Source organism: Ammospiza caudacuta, chromosome 8 (assembly GCF_027887145.1).
Source record: "Ammospiza caudacuta isolate bAmmCau1 chromosome 8, bAmmCau1.pri, whole genome shotgun sequence".
Lineage (NCBI taxonomy): Eukaryota > Metazoa > Chordata > Aves > Passeriformes > Passerellidae > Ammospiza > Ammospiza caudacuta.
In genome coordinates this window covers 38,874,860-38,897,661 of record NC_080600.1, presented here as the reverse complement: position 1 = coordinate 38,897,661, position 22,802 = coordinate 38,874,860, and the positions used below count along the sequence as shown (strand labels likewise).

Sequence of the window (22,802 nt, the reverse complement as noted above, 5' to 3'; positions counted from 1 at the left end):
TTACAAAATAAAGATTTTAAAAACAGCATGTCACCGTTGGCCATCCCAGTCTGGGTGTCCAACAGGAGTCAAAAGGGACTCTCACCTCCAGTGGTGTAAATCTGAAGAAATTTAGCATTTTTAGGGCTACCCTAGAGGAAAGCTGATGGCACTAAAAGAGGAATCAAACCCTGGCCCCAAATTCCACCACACAGAGGCAATGGGTAACTTTCACCTGCCCAGGAAAGATGCAGATGGAAGAATATTCTCTCAGGCACTATTAAAGGGAGGCCAGATTTGCACTGATATGAAAGAGGACAAAATAAATCAGGAGCATTTTCCAGTATTTTCCCCTTCTCCATGCAGAGCCCAGTGGGAGCATCCCCAAGGCTGAGCACTGCCAGGGTGCACGAGGGGCATTCAAGGCAGAATTTGGCCCCCAGGACAGAGAATTTGCAGCATTTTGAAAATTAATTGCCTTTTTTGAACCTTTTTAACTGATAGTCTCTACTTGCACAATAGCCTGCATTTGGTTCCACACATTCATGGCCTGAAATCAGCATCTTCTCTGTTCCTTTCTTGACAAAATACCACAGCCAAGCAAGATGGTTTTTTTTTTACATCACTTTTTGGGTGGTTGATGTCAATGCTATTCTTTGTAAAAACACCTCCAGGCAATAGGTCAGTCACATAATGGAATAGCTATTGATATATTTTAATACACAGTCAAACCTTAGAGAAGAGTTGAGATTTACCAGCCAACATCCCTGAACTTGTATTGACTAAACAGCCAGTTACTTTTTAATAGCCATCATGTGTCCTTTCTTCCCCCGCTCTTTGGGTTCCAATTTTGTTATTTCAGACAGTAATGCTGGCAGCACAATGTTCATGAAACTATTGCAGTCTTAAATAAATCTATACCATGCCACTATTTCTCTATAAGCTCTGAAAGGAGCCCACTCCATCTGATATGAAAATCCTGGCATTCCTAAGCCTTATTTATGTGAGAGTGACAGAGGTCATTTCATTCCTCGAGGCACAGCCATCTATAAATTATAGCAGCACACTGTGAGTAATGAGTTATGCTAGGAAAGAAAGGTGTTTAGGAGAAAACTGGGCAGATTTTGCTCAGCACAGCAATCCAAAAGTTCACGTGGTGAGGAGCAATTGTCACCCTACATAAACCATGGTGCTGGTTGTAAAATAAGAATGTTTAAGCAAAACCAGCCTTTCTGAGCTCTCTGATTGAAGTGGCTGCTTTGCATGGCACTCTGCAACAGAAGGAGATTAAGCCCCAGTCAAACAGATAGCAAACTATTGCCTCAATATATGAAATAACTATTTTTCTCTCACAAGGGAAAAAGCATGAAATTTCATAGAGTGGTTGGGATTGGAAGAGAGCCCAAAGCTCATCCAGCTCCAACCCCCTGCAAGGCCAGGGACACCTTTTGCTAGGCCAGGTTGCTCCAAACCCCATCCCAGCTGGCCTTAAACACCTCCAGTGATGAGGCAAGAGATCTTACAGCCCTGTTGTTCTTGGTGCTGAAGGAAGCCAGACCTTGCAGAGCACTTATACCTCATCTCTCAAGGAAATAGGATTTTTGTCTTATTGCAAGCACTTCTAAGAAATGCCCCAGTTCAGCCCAGGGCAGAGAAGCAGCTCATTCCAGATGATGAATTCACTACATTTATTGCATTTAGATGAAAAATCCTGGGCATATGGACTCATAAATGTTAAATCATATTAAGTCTGTACCTATGGAAATACTCAAGCACTTAGAAGGCCATCTTGAGGGTTTGCCCCTTCTCCTCTTCCAGAAATAGCAAGGTTTCATCCTACAGACCCCATTCACTGGGGTCTGTAGCACTGGCTCTCAGCATCTCCCCTCTGGGGTCACTTCATGCCCTTGGCTCAGCTCCCACTGACTCAGACTCTGTCACTGCCCAGCTCAGAGGTCTGCAGCAGCATCTGGACTCCAAAGTGACAAAGTGGCATCTCCCCATCTTAACCACTAATCCCCTCCCAGCCACTGGATTTGTCAAAATCAACAGGAATAGGAAGACCTGCCTGTTTGTAGGTCACAGCTGAGTTTACAGTTTCTCCCTCAACCTTCAGGTAGAAAATGAGAAGCATCCCCACAGAAACAGAGCTCTAGGTGAACTTGAGCAGAGATTTTAAAGCAGAAAGGGTCAGAGAGCTGATAAAACTCTGCAGATGATGAAACACCTCGCTATTACCCTGGGAAAACTTCCTTCCTTAGCAGAATGCTGACCCAGAGTCAGCTCCCACACACTGCCCGGCCATGTGGCACCTGGGGAGGAAGAGCTGCCAGCAGCAAAGTGAGCAGGGCTGGGCTGCCCACAGGGCCAGGTCACACAGCTGCACCTGCTCCCTCCTCTGCACAGCCACAGCCCCTCACAGGCAGTGATTTGTGTTCTAAAACTGCAAGGTCTAGTTCATTAATTAAATCAAAGACAGGTTCTCCCGGCTTTCCCCTTCCTGCTAACCCTTCCCAGAGACTTTGTTCCTACCCCTTCCTGCAAATACCTACAGCCAGATCATTTTCTCAAGCTAATGAGAACTATTTTTCTTTTCCTCCAGCTTCCCTAGAAATGCCATCCCTCAGTTCTGCTCATCCTTTGCTCTTTTCATCAAGGCTGCAAACCCCAGCTCCCTCCCAGCTGCCAGCAGAGTTTCTAACCCCAGCCCATTAGTGTTTAATGGAGAAGGCAAAGGCAGCTGCAGTGCCCCAGAGCCACCAGGACACACCTTTCACCTGGCCTGGTGACTCCCTGCCCTGCCTCCGCCTCCCATCCTGGAGTGTCACCCTGAGCCCTGCAGCCCCAGCCTGCCCTGACATGGGGGGTACTGCAGGAGGGGGATCAGCCCCAGGGTTAATAATCACCTTCCTGTTAATAATCACCTTCCTGTTAATAATCATCACCTTCTGCACCTTCTGCAGGCCCCAGATTGCCCTGCTGAGGGAATGGCAGCAGGAGGTGACCCTAAAGGGCTCCTTGTGGGGAAAAGGGAGCTCCCCACAGCTGCCTTGGTTAACTGAGCCCCCCGCATGATGGAGAGGGAAAAGCTGGATCTGCTGGCAAATGTCCCCATCTTTGCCCCAGCCTGGGCTCCCCACACCACATTCAGAATCATTTAGGGGAAAAGGTGAAATTGAAGACATTATTATCATCAAAACAAGTAGAAACGACTGATTTGGAGGAAACATGAAATCTGAAAGCTATAGGGAAAAATACCCACATTTATTAAGGAGAAATTTTCTGGGGATGGTGACAGGTCCTGGGATTAAAATATTGTCCTAAATTGTTTCACAGAACTAACTGACCCTCACCAAATTAATGAATGACCACATTCAGAATCATTTAGGGGAAAGGTGAAATTGAGGACATTATTATCATCAAAACAAGTAGAAATAACTGATTTGGAGGAAACCTGAATTCTGAAAGCTATAGGGGAAAATACCCACATTTTAATGGGAAAGTTACAAAGGAGAAATTTTCTGGGGATGGTCACAGGTCCTAGGATTAAAATATTCTCCTGAATTGTTTCACAGAACTAACTGACCCTCACCAAATTAATGAATGACTTCTGCCTTTAGCTAAAGAAGCTGCTCATGGGGCTCATGTCAAAATGGGTACAATTCTGTTTGGGTCCATGGAAGGGGGGAAATTTGCTCCAACACACACAAAGGGAGACACTTCTTACCTAAAAAAGCCTTTTTTGATAAGAGTTTTGTGCCTAGAAGAAGTTTTCTGCCCTATTATGGGAAGTTTTGCCAGCACACAGGGAAAACAAAGCATCCCATGTTAAAAAGCAATCCAGTCATCCTGTCCAAGGGTACCTGTCCCTTTAAAAGAGATGATGAAAAATAGAATTTGAATTTTTTAACAGATCCAACGAGTTTGTGGAAAAATACTTCCTAACTTGTCACGGCCATCAGCATACTGCTGTCAGTGGTGCTTTTATCTCTTTGCTTTAAAAAGGCTGCATCCTGAGATGGGTGTAGGGGGGGAAGAGAAAAAGAGAAAGAAAAAGTTGATTACTGAAGTGCAGAAAAAAGAGTTAGTATTTAGCTGAAGGCAAAAAAATCCCTCCTCCTTGGAATGACTATCATAATTATGTGACATATTGTCAACCTGTAGCTCAGGATCTGATGAACATTGCTGATTGTGAGGTGTGCACCCAACAAGGGTGGGAATTATATAAAAGACAGAAATAAAATGTAAATTTTGATGGCTGTCCATACATTTTGAATTTTTAAAGTTTGTGCTGACCTCCAGAAGCACTGAAGATTGAGCTGGGATATCTACAGATATCTCTGTGTGTCATTAGGGAGTACATTTTTATTTGAGTGTTTGGCGCTTTACCTATAAAATATACCTCTAAAATAGATATGAGAGGAAATACAGCGAGGCTGGGTTCTGTTTTTTGCCAGAATATCGCTTTGGGGAAGATCACCAGGCCATCCTCTGTCAGTGCTGGGCATCCCTGTGCCCGTCCCTGGCAGCTGCTGCTCCCTCCCTGGCACAAACACTCCTCGTGCTGGGCTCAGAGGGAATCTCAGTGTGAACATTCTTGGTTAAAAGCACTGAAGCCAAAAGTGCAAACAGCCCAGGGAGTGCACATGCATCACCTGCAATGTGGGTGCAGGTGATCTGCTCCATGAGCTCTGCAAGGGGGTCAGTGCTGTTTGTTTTTGGTAGGGGGAATGTGCATTATCTGAACTCTCTTTCTGCTGTCACCACCTTGCCAGTTCCTGATTTTGCAGACTCTCCCTGTGGCAGCAGCAGGAGAAGCTGCAGGAGCATGATCAACACTCACTTTCTGCCTTCCCAGCAGAAGAGGTGTTTTGGAAAGTCTGTAAGCCGAGCTCAAGCCTTTAGGGGAAGATTGGAAATAATAAATATCTAATGATAACAGGGCCTTATTACCTTGAGGAGACAACAGCTTGCTCTCCTTCAGAGGCAGGCTGGATAACTATGAAATATCTGAGGAATTTTAACTGTAAAGTGTCTCTGTGAGGTGAGATCTGTCTGGTTTTCCCCCAGTACACCCAGTATGACCTCAAGGCTTCCATCTTGTTAATGTAACAAATGGCACCATTTTCACTGGGCCAAACTGTCTGCAAGAGAGTGAGAAAAATTGTGAAGGTAAAACCATCCCAAAAGGCACATAAGCCTGGGACTGAGCTGAACTGGAAATAATCCACTTGAAGAGCACAGAAAACACTTGTTTTTCCCCACAGCCCTACAAACGGCCCTGTATTGCTGGTGGGGAATTTCTGCTCTGCACAAATGAGGTGGGAAAGAGGATTCTTCAGTTTGGAGGGAACTCATGGCTTGATGGTAACGAGGAGGGACTTTTAGGGTGCTAAAAGAAATATTCAGGATGTTATGAAGTTCACGATGGCATGAATCTTGGAATATCCTGGTGCAGAACCTGCTTTGCAGGTAGTGGTCATGAGGGTCGTGCCTGAGCCAGCAGGTGAGAGCTACAAGCATCAGCATGGCCAGTGAGTGATGCTGGAAAAATCCATCCAAAGGCATTTGTTGTAGTGGAAAATAAATTGGACTGGTCCAGTTCTTCCTTGTGGGTTACTTGAGGCTTAAAAAAGGCAGCAGCTATAAATATGTCATCTGAGTATCTGGAATTTGATTTAATGTGTCACAATCTGTTACTTCATTTCCAAGAAGACTAAAAAAAAAAAATATTCAGAACTACAGTTTCAGAGTCTATTGTCATTTGCTGTAAGGAAAATTTCTGTATTTTAATCTTATGGTCCTAGAAATGATTTTTGCAATTTGGGTTTTCTGAAACCAATGAAACATTAAGTTGGCAGATGGTGTGCAGGCTCAGCAGAGATAAAAGTTGTGTGGCTGTGCTAGGAATACAACATAAGTGTCCTAGTACATTGTGTTTGGAGGAGTTTTTTATTTGGGTGAATTTCATTTTTTTAATACAATATAAACCCTATAGGCACATGTGCATCATCTTTTATAAAACTGTAAGGAAATAAAAGGAGCTTCTCTTATTGCTGACGCAGTTTCTGAGACTGGATGACTGTCAAACAAATTTAAATTTTAAAATAAAATGCTTACAAATGTGGTACAGAGAGCAGATGCTTGATCAGTGGACAGACTGGAGTCTGAGATCCCAAGAGCAAATGTCTGAATTCTGACAGTGATATCTATGAACAATGTAGGTTTTTGTTAGTAAAATGAGTCAAAATCACAAAACAAGATGTTTAAAGAAAGAAGAAAAACACATTGTAAGAAGAAGAAAACACATCATAAGCAAAAAGTGTAATTAATTGTTGAAACAACAGCCATTTTCTTTGCTTATTAAATGCATCAAAAATTCTTCCAAATCTCAAAATTTTCACATAAATATTTCCAAATCCTAAATCCCCCAAATATATCTCAGCAGTAGAATGAAAGCTTAAAAACTCTGAGCAACAGGAAGATGCACAATTATACGAATGTTACTCAAGAAATGCTATAGCATGTGATGTTTATTTATTTATTACAGGTCTTTTGCACCGTCACAGCTTTTAGGAGGGGCTCTCCTGAGCAGCTGTCACTGCCTGAGGACAGCAAAGGTTTCTACGCTGGGATCAAGGTAACGCACATGGCCCTGAGTCACTAACTAGGGAATATTTGAAAATCATGGTGAAGAAACATGAGTCCTGATCATCACAAGCAGCACTGTTCACTGTGAGCAAATGGCTTTCAGTTTGTCTGCAAAACGCCCTGGAGCACCACTGGCACTGTTGTGGTGTTTGGGAGGTCCCCAGGACGCGGTGAGAGATGAGAACCTGACTCCAAGTTCTCAGAAGGCTGATGCATTATTTTATGATATTATATTCTATTAAAAGAAAATTATATACTAAAACTATACTAAAGAAAGAGAAAGGAGACAACAGATATAAAAACCCATGACAGACTGAGTCTGACACAGCTGGCTGTGATTGGCCATTAATGAAAAACAATTCACATGTTTGTATAAACAATTCTCCAAATCACATTCCAGAGCAGCAAAACATGGAGAAGCTGAGGCTTCTTATCTTGCCAGGAGAAGAAATCCTGGTGAAGGGATTTTTCATAAAATATCACGGTGACATGGCACCATGTACCACAAAGTATGGGAAAGCTCCATGTGCCAGTAAATGTGCCCTGAACAGCTCTGGGGGTTTTGTGGGTTTGGAAGACACACCTAAAAACCTACAAACCTACAAACCAAGGATGCACAATTCTGTTGTAAATTAACCAGGACAAAGTGAAGACAAAATATGAATTTTTATCTATCATCCTGTTACGGTCAGGCATTACAAAACAGAAGTTGCTGAAGATAAATTCATACTGGGTGCAAGGACCAGGTCTAATCCCACTCAAGGATTAGGCTGTCAGGAGATTTTTGGGATCTTCTAAGTATCTGAGTGTCATGCCTCCATGAAAGGGGCTTCAAACATCTGGCAGCACATTCTATGTGGCATCTGAAGAACAGTTTCTGAGGAATTTTTTTAAATGTCAGGATTTTCCAGGGAGTAGAAATTCCCATTTCCAACCAGCCCTGAGTGCTGTTTCTGCTCTTTTCCCAGGACAATGGGCAGACAGAAAAGGCACAACCCCAGCTTTCTCTCCAAACCTGTAAAATCTATGTGCAGAGGAATTCTTCTTCCTGGGAAGGGGAACTGGTGAAAAATTGTAATTATTTTGCACCTGGTGCAAACTACAAGCCTAGAGCCCATGACCATGAGGTTATGCCAGACTTTATGCCATGGTTCTTCTCCTACTGCACTGGGGTAGGAGCTCCTTTAAACCAGGGATATTAAAAATTAAATAAATTCCACAGCATTATTCTCAGGCTTAATAAAAGCTAGCTTTCTGATTTGGAGATGAGAAGCAATTACACATTATATATGGGAACTGAAAACATTTCCTTAATTGCAAATAATCTACTTAAAGTATGTTAACAGCAATTTTACCTTATAAAAGTGAAGATCACTATTGCAAAATGTATTATTATTAAGCAGATTATGATAAAGGTTATTATTATTTTGTGAGTAATATCTTAATAATTGGTTGAAACCACTTCAGGCTTCATAGATTTCAGCATTGCCTGATTAATGTCATCACTTTTGTCTGTCAAAGTTATCTTAAAGTTCTTTCCTTATTTCCAGTTTTTGCCAGAATCACTGGAAATTGCAGAGGATGGCAAGGAGCATGTTGTGACTGTCCTGAGCACGGTGCCCATTGCCTGTCCTGGGCAGGACAATTCCTGTAAAATCACTTTGCAACTAAGCACTGAGGACTTGGGTAAGAGTTTTACATATTGACATCTAATCCATGTGATTGCTTTTTCCAGTATGTAGGTTACAATGGATTCTAATAGAAAATATAATATATCAATAATACCAAAGGGCAGAAGGCATAAAATCAGCAAACTAGGCCATATTTTTATCTGCAAAATAAAACAGCTGATTACATCTGACAGATTTTTGAGAGAAAAAAAAACCCAAAGCCATAAATCTGACTAGCAATAACCTGAACAGTAGTCTGTTGAGATTTATGGATGAAATAACTGAAAGTAGAAGAACTTGTTTTAAATTCCAGGAGCGTAAAATTCCATTTTTAGGTTTTTTTTGTAGCAGGAATGTTCTTAGGTAGAATAATTTCATTAATTATCAATAAAAAAGCTCCCCTGCAGATTTATTATTCAGCAAATGCATAGTGAAGCCTTTTTTCTTTCTTTTGTTGGCTTATAGTTTTTGTCTAACTTCATACAGGAGGAAAAAATCATCCTTGTGCTTATGTATTATTCTCTTTCTAAACATTTAGGGGTTTTTATTTTATTAACTTGAAAACATTGACAATGTCACTGAGAAAGCTCTTGCCCTTTTATTCAATAAATGCTGTCTTCAGGTCAATCAGGTGGAATACCTGTCCTGCCTAAGGGTGGCATGTAGGTATTTACTTTCCATTTGCACCAAATAAAACACTCAAGCTTTTTTCTAACAAGTTTCTTTCTCTTCCATAAGTGACTCAACAAGAGAAATGTTTAGAGATAGGATTACAGCTGCAATTTCTCTACCCACAAAAAGCCAGCTCTAAAAAATGTTGGCAAAACCCAGACAGGTCCTGATATTTTTCTCTTTTTAATTCCCTTTCCTAGCTCTCCTCACCAATCAGCCAAGTGCTTAGACAAAAGAAGAAAATAATTTAAATGGTATCACAACACAATGAACTTAAACTGAGCAGCACCTTATGGTTCCAGCAGCTGTGCTGGCTCTCGTACTTGCAGTACTTTGCATTTCTCCATGGCTCAGTGCTGCTCTGCTCTACACACTGCTCTTGGCTTGGAGTCTGGGCTGCTCCATCAGGAAAACGTCCTCTGGGCTCATGGGAACGGATTTCCTTGGATATCCAGGTGGAGGAAAGACTGGGATGTCAGGGCTGGTGCGTGCTGGGACATCCCCACAGACCCCAAGCAGCTCAGGCACTGAGGATCAGATAGGAATGAGCCCCAGCCAAGGCCATTTGTTTAAATCACATTTTCTGGGGCATCCATCAAGGCTTTCAGAATCCCTCTGGCACTGGGAGCCTGGGCCAGGAGCTCTCAGGTGGGGGAGGCTGAGCTCAGCACATTGGACTGAGACTGACCCCTCACCAAGGTCTCCTCCAGTCCCACAGTGTGCACTTGACTGGAAAAAAGAGAGGATACAGGACTTGCAGAAGCAGCTCTGTTTCCAAGCTGTCAATGGGCTTGATGTGTTGGTGCCAAGAGGTGCCAAGAGGAAAGCACAGCTCATCCAATTAACTCATATTTGAAGGAAGTTGTCACTGAAGTGGAAAGTTCCTGTTAGTTTTGATCAACTCATTTCTGCAGCTTAGACTAGACCCAGCTCTAGCCCTTGGTTGCTCCATCCTGGGGCTGTTTCCTGGGATGACACTGGGCTGTAATCTATTGAGCTATCTATATATACTTAAGGCTGAGGATCTGCTGCTGGGTGTCTGCACAGACACATTTGCTCTGAGCCTTTATTGTCTTTAGGCTCCATTAGTTTATCTGAAGGAACACTGCAGGCTTCTGAAAAATGTGTGCTGGCCACAGTGCTGGAAATTAAAAATAAAAACCATTTCAGCTGCGATTCGTTTATACTGAATAAATTAACTGACAAGCTCCTTGTCTGGCTGAATCCATATAACTACACTCTTGTGCTAATTATGTAGGGAATAAGTGATAAGAAAGCTAATTACAAGCACAGAAATATCTCTCCAAGTTCAGACAATATCATAATGAATGCCAAGGCACAGCAGAGCCACTGGAGTTCGGCTCCTGTTAAGTTTATCGCTACTATTTTGACAAGATGATTTTCTTTGATTTTAAACTTTTGTTCTGGGTTTTGAGCACAGCTCATGGGGCTGTAATGGCAATAACTATTCCTCATGGAAACCTCCAATTTAATTGAATCAAGAACCTTGAAAATGAGCCAGGACTTTTCTATAAGATGTGAGGTGAAGCAGCCTTTGAGGATTTGATATGAGAGATAAAATGTCATTAATATCTGTAGATTTTAGTTCAGTTCCCATAGTACTTTACAGGGTTAATTTAAATTATATTTCATGAGATTTTTCCATAAGGAATAATACAGTGATTATTTGATTGTGTTAGAAATGCTATCTTAAAATTCTTTCATGCCATCTCTAGAAATTATTAAGCAATTCTACAAATGGGAAGAATGGTATAAAAATCACTTATTTTAATATCAGAAAATCACTTGTTTTCATCTCAGATTAATTTTATGCCCACCATTTCTAGAACTTTATTATCATCTGATGATAATTAGCAGTCTGGGACAGAAAACTAAGTACTCCTCAAGAAACACTGTAAGTCCTGAAATCAGCATTTAGATTCTGACTGGCTTCAGTGGGACCACAGTTTCATTTCCTATCAACCAAAGGATCCATGAAAGCTTGAGTGACTCCTTGAGAAGAAAATGCACACTGTATGTATGAAGACCAGATGGCTCAGAACTGAATGCTACCATAATTCAGTGTGTGTAAGGGAGAACACACCTGTGGAAATATAAATCCAGGTTTGCCCTTCATCTGAAACCTCAGCAGAAAGGGTCAGCACCTGAGAGAAGTGGACACTGCCATTCTGGCTGTGTGTAGAGGTCCCTTCAGGAAATATATGATGTGCAGTGCTATTGTCACGCTGATTTTGTCACCACACATCATTTCTCTACCCACTGCTGATGCTCACATAGCCAGTATCTCCATAGCTTATTATTTTCCTAATTTTTTAGTGAATTTATCAGCACAATACTTCTGTGAAGGATACAAATAAAACTACCATTGTTTTACAGATTGAAAGCAAAACACCATAACATAACTAAGCCAAAAAATATAAATATAGACCAGCTGCATTTGCCTTGCTGTTGTGAATCCACAGTTCACCAAAAAACTTACTCAAGAATCCCTCCCTTTTCACATCAAAATACCTGTTTGCTTTAAATTAAATAACTCCCAGCAGATACCTCCTTATACTCCAGACAGTGAAGGAGAATTGTTTTCCAGAACACAGGTTCATCTCTTTCTTTGTCATGACAACGACTTGTCTTCATTCCCTGGGCATGGACCCATAAAGACAACACCATTGTCCCAGAAATATTAGCACTTGTGGAAAAATAGACACCACCAAGTTTTTAGCAAACTTTGGGGATAAAAAAGCAGCACAGTGAAGAGTGCAGGGGGATGCCAGATTCAGTCAGTCACAACTGCTTTCATGTAAAGCCCATCTGGTTCCAAGGTGTCTCGGTTTGAAAAGACAGGAGTCTGCTAAGGAAGGCAGGAGCCTTCCTTCAAATGGAAAATGTAAACCTCCAAATTATTATAATTTTGAAATTAAGGGGCTCTCAGGCAAAGATATGGGAAGAGGAGTAACAGTTCTTTACTAGTAAAATTTAAAAAAATACAAATGCAATAGTACCAAAAAAAAAAAAACCAAACACCAACGTACAACGAAACCACTGCTAGAGTCAGAGTAGGATGTGACACCCTGTGTGTCAGGGTGGTGGCACAGTCCCACCCCATGGGGGCTCAGCCCTCCTGCAGTGCCAGCTGTGGTTCTGGTGCAGCAGGGATCCTGCACAAGGCGGGAGTTTTCCTCTGAAGCTCCAGGGCTGCTGCAGATGGGCCTGGGCTCCCTCTGGGAATCCAGGAGGAAAATGCTGCTGCAGTGTTCCAACCCTCAGATTGTATCCAGGTAGGAATGCTTGGCTCCTCCCCTGGGCGGAGCATCTCCCAGTGGGATGATGGCATTTGATCAGGCATGCAGGGGCACTCAGTGGCCATGAACAAGGGATTCCTGGAGGGAGGATTGGCTGTGGAAGAGATAAAGAAAACTGCCCAATGAACAGGAGATAGCTGCCCCACCTCTAAAAGATGGAAATAGAACACACACCCCAGCTAAATCCTTCAACCCAAGACACAAGGCGTGTGTGTCCTGGAACGAGAAATGTTTCTGTTAAACAGAGCATGGTAGGGGCAGCACTTTGGCTGACTCTTGTCATTCTCTGTGTTGGCGTTCCCTCCAGGCAGCCAGGTCCCAGGGCCCCCAGACATCGCCCTCTCGGCCTGCCAGGTGGATCTGCTGCCGGGGCCGTGCTCAGGGGGCAGCTGTGCAGCAGCCAGGGTGACAGTGACAGCCGTGACCGACTTCGCGCAGGACTGGGACCGCGTCAGCCGCCTCAGCGCCCAGCCGGCCGCGCCAGGGGATGTGCTCTGGAGGGCTTACACACCCAGGGATGTGAAGGTGAGGTCCTGAAATCACTTGGGAAATGTGACAAATTTTTTCTTTTTTCCTTTCTTTTTTTTTTCTCCTTTTTTTTTTTTCCAAAGAAAATAAAATTTTAGGGATGATTGTCATAATGATTTGGGTTTGAAGGGACCTTAAAGACCACCTAGTTCCATCCCCTGCCATGGGCAGGGACACTTTCCACTATCCCAGGTTGCTCCAAGCCCCATCCAACCGGGCCTTGGACACTTCCAGGGAATGGGCAGTCACAGCTTCTCTGGGCCACCTGTGGCAGGGCCTCTCCACCTTCACAGTAAAGAAATTTTTTCCTAATATCTGATCTAACCCTGCCCTCTGTCAGCAGAGTAAAGCAAATCAGTCACTTTACGCACCACGAAAATTAAATGGAATTCCCTGTGCTCTGACAGATTTAGGTTTGATTATTACTTAGCACATGAGTAAGGCCAAGAGCTGGAACACAGAGGTCACCAGGAATGCTCCTGTCCACTGGAAAAGGGGAGAGGGAGAACATGGGTTAGGGAATGAGCATCTTTTTGAGAAAGAGAGAGGGGAAAAATGAGAAGAAAATGTTTGGAGAACATTTTCTGAAAAGGCAGAGCCTCAGAAAGGAGAGAGGAGAGAGGATTGAGCAGTGCCATGTTCAATTTGTGACCGTGGTGTGAATTGCCAGGACACTTTCAATGACACGTGGCTGCTCCACTTTTTCATTTATACCACTACAAAATGTCCAAAATAAAACAAGCAAACAAACAAACAAACAAACCAACAAAAAGAAACAATCAGGAAGGCCAGCCACACTTTCCCTGTAGAAAGCCTGGCTAAAGAAATGTGGTGAGCAAGGACCAGCCCTTTCTCCATGAAGTTATTTCAGGACCTCAGCTGGGAGGTTTGAGAGCTGTAATCCCACCACTCCAAAAAATTAACCAGAGCACAGATTTGACTGAGCTGAATTTCTCAGAGCAGGGGCACATCCAAGCTGGCATATCTTAAGTAACTGAAAACAACCCCCCAGTGAAATCCACAATTCCCTGCCTTAATTTTTGTGGATTTTGTCATGAGAGAATAAGATTAAACTGGACCACAAGAATTTTTGTCTTCAAAGGCAAAATGGCTAGCATGGGTGTATAGCATTTTATCTCCAGAACTGGCTTCTTTTCAAGATTCTTAAACCAGAAATTACGGCTAATTCAGCATCGTGCACTCACACACTCATATTTTTTCTTGAAATTACAAATTCTGTCATTAAAATATGAAGATGTATCAAGTGTGAAATTGAATAAATCAATTTTAATAATAAATTCCATTTATCTCTGTTAAAACTTGATATATGGAAACATAATAGTCAATACTTCCCTCCCCCCCATTTTCACATTGCTGCTTTGTAGTTAATTAGAGGACTTAATGTAACATAGCTCTTGCAACATAGCAAGAAAAAGTCCATGTATGAAAATCCACATAATCCCTAACCCTTCTGACTTGTTCAGATATTTTTGATTTATCTAACAATTGAACAGAAATGGTGGGCAGAACATCCTAACACATCTAGATACCTGTAAACAGGATTTCCTCAGCAAACTACTCCTGCCTCCGACCAGGAATTGTGTCTTCTGCTGATATCATGCAAGAAGGAACAGAGGAGGAAGAGCCACATGGATTTGTTTGTGCTAAATTTTTACTTAGGATCTGTGAGTCTGTGGAGAAAATGGGAAAATTCTGAGACACTTCATGTCACACCATAAATCCAAATGATACAGCTGACCCCAGATCAAAAAGTTGTTCAAAGAGGAGTTCATTTTTTCAGTCCTCAAGACCATCATTCTAAAAGTTTGGTGTGCCAGACTGGGCATCTCAGTGTTTCTGTGTCATGGTTAAGGGGTATTTTGAGATACAGATGATGTATTGCTGCAGGTGAGGATCGTTGTCAGGAACTGAAGGTCTATCTTCACCCTCTAATTCATTTATTTAATTTCACCCCTGTTCCCAAGAGCCAGGTTCTGCTTTGTCACTGAGAGGCTGCACAGGGATATAGCAGCCATCCTTCTTCCCTGCTCCATGGATCCTGGTAGAACTAACTGGAGTGCACCTCTGGGCTCCTCATGGGCAGGGAGGGAGCAAAGAATTAACAGCCCTGCCCAAGAAATCAGTCTGTCAGGATGGAAAATGGAAAACCATAACACTCCATCACTCCCACCAGTATGACTGGGGGAGCTCTTCATATCACAAATCTCCACACAACCCAGTCCTGCATTTTTGGGAGCTGGTCAGCAGAGCACTCAGCCATTGAAAATCACCCTCTTGAGCAGACCTGGGTCCAGCACTGCCTGAGATTCAGGTGTTACAGCTCCAGAGCCCTGCCCCTGGCTTCTGCAGGCACATCTGCTCCCTGCAGGGCACCAGGGCTCTCTCTGTCACCCAGCTGGTGCCCAAGGGGTTAAGGGCTGCTGCAGATAAAGATCTCTGTAGCTGCAGTAGATCCTCTCCTGTTTCACCCACATACTTACATCAGTGTAATTTGGAGCCTCCTCATCGATATCTGATCAATATCCACATCAAATAGGTAAATCAGCCATTGAAATGCTGTAAAGGGAAATCTGAGGTCAAATTAGGGGACAGGCAGGTACTACTAAAACATGCTAATGTTACTTAATTATAGCATACCTTTTTACTATACTTCAGGCATTAAAATTAGTACAATTTAATGAGCACTCTATTCTCCTGGTAATTTCAGTGAATGATCTGCTCCTTGGCAAAACGTTTTAATAAAGAACTTCAGCTTTTACCAGATAAAGAAAGACATTAGATCAGATGAACAGGAACACTTTGAACTCCCTCATTGGCTATGATTAAACTCTGTTGTTTGAAAGCAAAGCCCATTTTGTCCCTATCTGCAATCATGTTTCAGAAGTCAGATTGTAGTTTGTACTTAACCCATGAATCCTGCCCCTAATGTTTTTTGAGGAACAGTAATGAAGGAAAACTGCTGTGTAGACTGTATTCATTACACATTTCATTTTAACTAGGTCACAGTTCAAGACCTCCCAACAGGGAACTGCTACTCTTTCACTGATCCACACATTATCACATTTGATGGATGGTGAGTATTTTACTTTGAAATAATTTGGCTCAATTACTGCAGTTATCAGTTTCTGGATATGGCATGCATTTGGGCTTACATTAGAATATCAAAAAAAGCATTGAACAGGTTTGCTTACAATGAGGAATGTTCTCCTTCAACAGCACAAGTGCTTTCCTTCCAGCTGTGTACTCCTTTTAACAAAAGGACTAGAAATGGATTCATGCTTGAGAAGCAATGGGTTTGAGTCTGAATAATTTTTACAAGGCAAAGGTCAGGTTCCAAAATGTTCTTTAAATAGAACCATCACCAGGGGCTTTGTGAGGGCCAGTTGTGTTAGTGACACCCCAGTGCCACCCAAGTGACACATTATGTCACCAGGGCAGCACAGCACACAGGGACAGCCTCCACAGGAGTTTAGCAACATCTGCTGCAAAGTCACTCATCAGAAGGATGCTCTTGATTTTTTCTGTTTCCAGAGCTGGTTTATGTCCAGCTGGAGTTGACAATCAGAAACACAACCAAAAAACCCCAAAAAGATGGCTCTAATGTCTCAGATAAAAAAGTGCAGAAATTATTAGTGTCAAATATCAGGAGAAGAATGCAAAAATAAACTTGTACATCCTCCTGTAGTGTCCAAATGTCCTTCTGTATTACCCAGCAATAAGCTGCTTAAAGACTTACAGAGTCAAAGTGGTGCCTTTGTGTTTGACAGCCTGAACTGTACAGAACTTTTCCACATTTAACCCCCCTAATCATTCATTAATCTATTTATCCCAGCTAATTGGCATCACTGAAAGCTTTTAAAATTTGCACCTGGCACATTTGATCCAATGTTGCAAATAGTTCAGATTACATTCCAATTTTGTCATTCTGCCATTGACCTCCTGATGGCACAGACAATGACTTTGGATGCACAGCATTCACAAGGACTTGGCAGGTGGGAATTTCTGCCCTCCTGATATCCCAGTTTCAGTCCAACAGGAGGTGGCATCTGAAATTATGTCAAAGCTGGAGAAATCTGCTGAAGAAATGTGAGTAGGAAAGGCAGTGACTCCATTAAAGGTTACACTTCTGCTTCTAACAAAGATTTCATGTAAATTCTGAGATAGGAGATAACTCTGCTTATCCATGGTTTCCCAGACCCCCTTCTGCTTTGTTGAACAGCATTTAAATGTGGCCAGGAACTTGTTTCATACAAGTTTGGGTGCTTTTCTTGCTTTGGAAGCTTTGGTAGAGCTGCATGAAGTTCAAAGATATTCTCATACCTCATGTAGCTGCAATTATTTAAACTCTGGGATATTAAACTAGATCAACCAGTATTATTTTAAACCTCTCCATACATTTATATTCTAAAATACTCCCTTTTGATTTAGGGCTGGGAACAGGCAGTGATCTGTCAGATTGTTGTGTTTTGGGAGTTATAAATAGCTGGAAAGTACATCTTGGAATGGGGATACCCTTCCAGCCATGTTGCCCATTTTTGCATTGCTTCCATGGGGGAAAAAAAAAAAGGTCTAAAAGCAAATAAAGCAATTTTATTTGAATAACTAATTTTTAAATCCTATTGTTGACATCACACAGAAATGCTTCTAAGTAATTTATGTCCTGTTTTGACCCAGGGAGTTTGGAAAAGCCCATCAGTCTGTGTCATCCTGCCTCAGAGTCACACAAACTCAAAAGAGGAAAAACCCAGGATCACTTGGCCCCTCAAAAGCTGCAGGTTTTGCATTGTGGACAGACAGACATTCATCCCTGCTCTGTCCAGTGCACTTTTAAATGAGCCACGCTGATGGAGTTTTGTCCATCTCAATAACCAGGTTATTTCCCTAAGACGTATCACTTCTTGGTATTCAGCCAAGTTTCCTACCCATCATTTCACAGTCCCATTACTCCTACTTATATTCCCATTTATTATTGTAAATAATTTCTCTTTCAATTATTATAATGATTAGGCTACCTTATTACACATCAGTTAAGCAAATTCTCTGGCTACCTATCCAAAAAAAATTGTTACCACGTTAGCAAATGATTTTTAAAGCTCTGTCTTTAAGGAGTGAGGAAAGCAATTCCTGCCTCTGTCCTGCTACAAAACTATAATCTGGAGGCAAAAGCTGACACAGGGGTCTGGAAGGGAAGCATTCTCCTTTTTTCATGTAAAGGAATCTGGTGGGAAAATGTGTTTGAAATGAGAACCTTTTTGTGGTTTCAAAATTTAAATGAAAATCATTAAAATTTAAAATTTAACTTCAGTAAAAATAGTTATTTAAATAAATTTGTAAAATTGAAAAATGGTACAAAAATCTTAAGTCTGGAAGTGCATTTCTCATTGGCAGTGCAATTTTCTTACTGAAATGGCCAATTCCAATGTAATTTTTAAACTTTTTTGTGATGTTTCCAATGGTTTTAATCTGACATAGTGAGCTCACGTTACATCTGAGGTAGTTAGCTATTCATTAGACAACTGAAATACCCAACTCCCACTCCTTAATAGCACTCCCCTTTGCAGTGCCTCCTGCTAATACATGTCTGTAGGAATATTTATCTTGTAATCTGTTCGTTCTTTTCACCAAAGGCAGTGACTGAAAATCAAAGAAGAATGTGTCATATTTTACAGCATAAGCACAATCAATTTGTGTATATTGGAGTGTAGATGTGAAATAACGTTAATTATACCAGCTAAAATCCAGAGAGAGCACTTCCTTTTATAACAAAGTACCTTCTAAATTAAACAAATGTGAAAGCCTGGTAAAGCAAAAGTATAGCGCTCATTACTGGTTATGGCACATTATAAATATAAAAGCTTTTCATGCCATAAATCGCAGATTCTTAAATATGAACTACTAGCTTAAAACTAAATATGCAGAAAATCCTTTTAGGACAAAGTAAAAAGGAGAATTTCTTTGGATTGGGGATCTATATACATAATTTATGTTATTTTGCATTTTACCTACCTAACAAAAAAAATGTTAAAAGATTTTTCAGACTTCTCAAAAATTTTCACTAATCTATATCATCCCAACAATATTATCACCAAGGAAATTGCACCATTTTCTGGTTGGCTTTAATTGCTTTCATCATAGGAGCCCACAGCAAAGTCCTGGGCATGAGCAGCCCTGCCAGGTGCTGGGGTTTGGATAGTCTGCAGCAGTTTAGCTGTCCCCAGGCATCCAGCTCCTGCTGAATATAACCCAACATCTGCTCTGACAGCAACGTGATGGGACGAACACTCTGAGAGAAGAGAACGTCCTTCAGCATCACCCAACTCTTCATGGGGTCAAGCCTGCCATGAAATTGTTCCTAGTAGCAGGGAAAGAAGGAGCCTGGAGGGTCATGCCAACAAATCAAATAATTTTGTGGCAAAGCTGTGGTGGAAAATCTTCAGGAATGACCACACTGAATAAATACAAAGGGAAAGTGCAGCTTGGTGAAGAGAAAGACCAGGGTATGAGTTAATTGAGCACTACTAGGTAGGAGTTTTCATATATCTGTCCCTCTCTTATGATTTACCAACAGAAATTATTCCTAGAAAAGCTCACTGCCATAACCAAGCACTCAGAAGTGTTTTATAATTACTGGATAAAGAGCATAACTCAAGCCATGACTTCATGCCAGGACAAGAGCTTGCTTCCCCCCTTGGAAAAGAATAGGCACACAGAGAGGGAGGGAGGGAACCCCTTTTCACCCCATCTGCCCATTGCTGCAGGCTCTCAGGGGAGCAGGGTGGGGAAGGGCACTATGGAGGGAGATTTAGACACAAACAGTAGTGCCTGGTTCACAAGGAACCCACAGAACTCCCTCCTGCAAGATCTGCTCTAAGCCTGCTTCAGGGATTTAGTACTACAGGCAACTCCAAGGTTGTCCAAAGAATCATTATCACAATTACAGTTGTGTAAACACCACAAAAGTTTACCTGACTACATCCAATTATCCATCCAACTGATTTGAAGGCTCCTGAAAGCTCTAATTTAGGCACGGTGCAGGTTTGTGCTGTGCAATCTATGCCATGACTTAATTGAACTCAGAGTGACTTCCAGGAGGGTTGGATTGGGTCCACTGTCAGTGATTATTAAGCAATAAATAGCTCCCCTGACTGCAATGACATTTATATGCATATGCAAAAAGAGCCTTGTCTACCAGACAGAGATGATTAGTCTGGGTACAGCCAATCTGATGCCTGATTTCCCATCAGCCTCCTTAAACACCTCTCCTTCTAAGCTGTTCCTGTAGAAGGAAACTGAGGAAGGTGCTCTCATAAAATATCCTCTTTCTCCCCAACAAAGATATCCAAATGGAGCGAGTACCAGAGGTTTAAAGAGATTATTTATTTTTTTATGTTGTCCTTAGCTCTGATCAATCTTAGCAGCAGCATCTATGCAGTGTAATACAGGATTTATGTATCTGATTAGAAAGTAAGATGAAACAGAAGCATTCAAAATCTTATCACTTTATGGCCAACCTAAGTTTTTCAAGATGAAAGATAAAGTCAGAGGTGTTTTCTATCAGAGAAAAGAAGCTGGAGTTTAAATTTTTTACTGTGTTTTAAACTACAAAGTTATCTATAGTTTTTTTTTTTTTCTGAAGAGGAACAAAACAGAAATATACATGTAAAAAAGTCACAGTTCATAAGCCATTTGCTCCTCTGCGTAAGAAACACTAATGGCCTGAAACAATGTGGATGTTTCTATGCACTGTTTTAAAAATAATCCTGTTATTTGGCAGAAGCATTTTTTACATGCCTTTTAATGGTTTTTTTTATTGTAGAAAATAATAAAGCTTATTATTATGAGCTTATAGTTCAGTTTCCACATTAGTTAATTTCATAAAAATTGAGTTTAAAACTAATCACAGTGCCTTAAAAGAAAGCAGAATAATCCATTGTTTTTAAAGATGGAAGCTGTTGGCTTATAGGAAGAAAACATCAGCAACATATATTAAGTATATGGCTACTATTTCCTTTTATATAACAGCATAAAATAGAGGGAGAATGAGACAAGTTTATGGAATGAGAGCACAAAGAACAAGCAGAAGAGGGTCCTCTCACAGTCCTCAGTGGTGGAAATCCATGAGGTTCCATAGGGTTCATGCAGAGGCCAAACACTTGCAAAGTTATTAAAGTTATCCTGCTCTTGGCCTCACCCACATGGAGTGGAGACGTTCCTTACAGAAAAGAATGAGAGTCCTAAATTGCTCTCCACGCTGATTGCTGATCCACTGAGTGTGAAAGTTGTGCTTATGGGCAAATCATTGAGGGGGAGGAACAAACTTCATTTTAGCTGGCTTCCAGTCGAATCCCAGATTTTCACAGGAAGCCTTCACCTAGCCACAGCCAGACTTGTAAAATTTGGTGATTAGTCACAGAAGAGGTTATTTGAGCACTGATTTCCCTTTGAACATCACACTCTAAAATCAGCCAGTTAGAACCAAAATATATTCATTAAGACCTGGAGGCAGGAAACTTCTCCCCATTTGCTTTACATCAAATGTTTACCCTTTTTATCCATGCCCATTGCCATGGCAGCAGCTGGGGCACAACTCCTGCTTTTCACGGGAATCCTTAGGCTCTTCCAGCCAACAACTGCCGCGGCGTTCCCTTGGATACAGAGCCAGAGAAACTCCTCCCCACGTGCGCGTGTTTCCATCCTCCAAGGCCAGCCAGCGCTCTGCTCTAATGATGGAGCACTGCTGTGCAATAGCCAAAGATCTCCCAACACTGAGGGTGTCTAACCCTGTCTGGTTTTGTCTCTTTGTGGTGGTTTAGGCGCTATGACAGCGATAAAATCGGGACGTTCCTGCTGAGCCGCAGCGCGTCGCGGGCGTTCGAGGTGCACGTGCGCCAGTGGGACTGCGGCGGCCACCGCTCCGTCACCGCCTGCAACTGCGGCGTGGCTGCACGAGAAGGGGGTGACACCGTGGTGCTGGACACCTGCAATGGCCACTCTCGGCACAGCAGGCCCCAGCTGACCGTCAAGAGCACCGAGGCATCGCCACAAGTCAAGATCCTGAAGTCTTACGGAGGCAGGAAAATAACAGTACGTGCGTGGATGGCTGAGCGCTCTGGTGGCGGCTGCGCTTTGAGAACACACGTTTAATATTTCTGAATTATCAATGAAGTTACACTCAGGGTTTCTGTGGTTAAGATGACCCTGAAGTGTTAGAAAATCTCCTTTTCCCAGCCCCGAGATCGAAGAAGGTGTCAGGATTCTTTGGCTGTGGTTTTTAAGGTTGTTTATTCTTTGTTATCTAACACATTCTTTTCCTGACCTGCTGAGGTCTGTCCAGCAAGTCAGTCTGTGGCACACTCCCACCCTTGAGGCAGTGTTACCTTTTTATACCAGAAACTAAGTGTACATTATTTACAATAATTTTCCAATACCTATCACCTATGTTAGACAATCTGTCTCTACTCTAAACCAATCCAAAAGTGCCACCATCACGCAGAAGGTGGAAGCTAAGAAGAAGAAAGAATAAGGACAAGGCACACCCAAATCCCTCCATCTTGGCTTCTGAACCCCCATTCTAAAAACTCCAAAATCTACTTTTCTATCTTGTAACAAATTATGATTCTACTTAAACTCTCGTGGCTTGAGAATCCACATATAAAGTTGGTAATTTTTTCCATGGGTTAAAATCAAAGCCACAGGTGTCTTTGGTTTCATGCCAGAGTCTCTGAGCCCCCTGGCAGGGTCTCGAGCCATCCAGGGCACCCAGAGGGATGTCCTGGGCTCCGACAGAAAATATCTGAAGCCATCAGAGTGCCTGCAGGAAAATGAGAGGCAGGGAAGTATCTGGTTAAAGTGTTGGTTTAGCAAAGTGTAAAACCAAACTAAAAAAATGCCTCTGGAAATTTTTGGCGACACAGCGGAGTTCTGATAGCACTGCTTACTCTCTGCAGCACTCCATGTTTGC

General features: G+C 42.1%; 1 protein-coding gene across 1 annotated transcript in view; it reads left to right on the top strand.

Annotated features, from left to right (window-relative positions):
* Positions 1-22,802, top strand: part of LOC131560789 (von Willebrand factor D and EGF domain-containing protein-like) — a 172,950-nt gene that overhangs the window by 56,730 nt on the left and 93,418 nt on the right. The window contains exons 5-9 of the mRNA XM_058809741.1: positions 6,530-6,619; positions 8,181-8,316; positions 12,600-12,817; positions 15,841-15,914; positions 21,655-21,925. Of these exons, the coding sequence (XP_058665724.1) occupies positions 6,530-6,619; positions 8,181-8,316; positions 12,600-12,817; positions 15,841-15,914; positions 21,655-21,925 (789 nt within the window). The remainder of the gene's footprint in view (positions 1-6,529; positions 6,620-8,180; positions 8,317-12,599; positions 12,818-15,840; positions 15,915-21,654; positions 21,926-22,802) is intronic.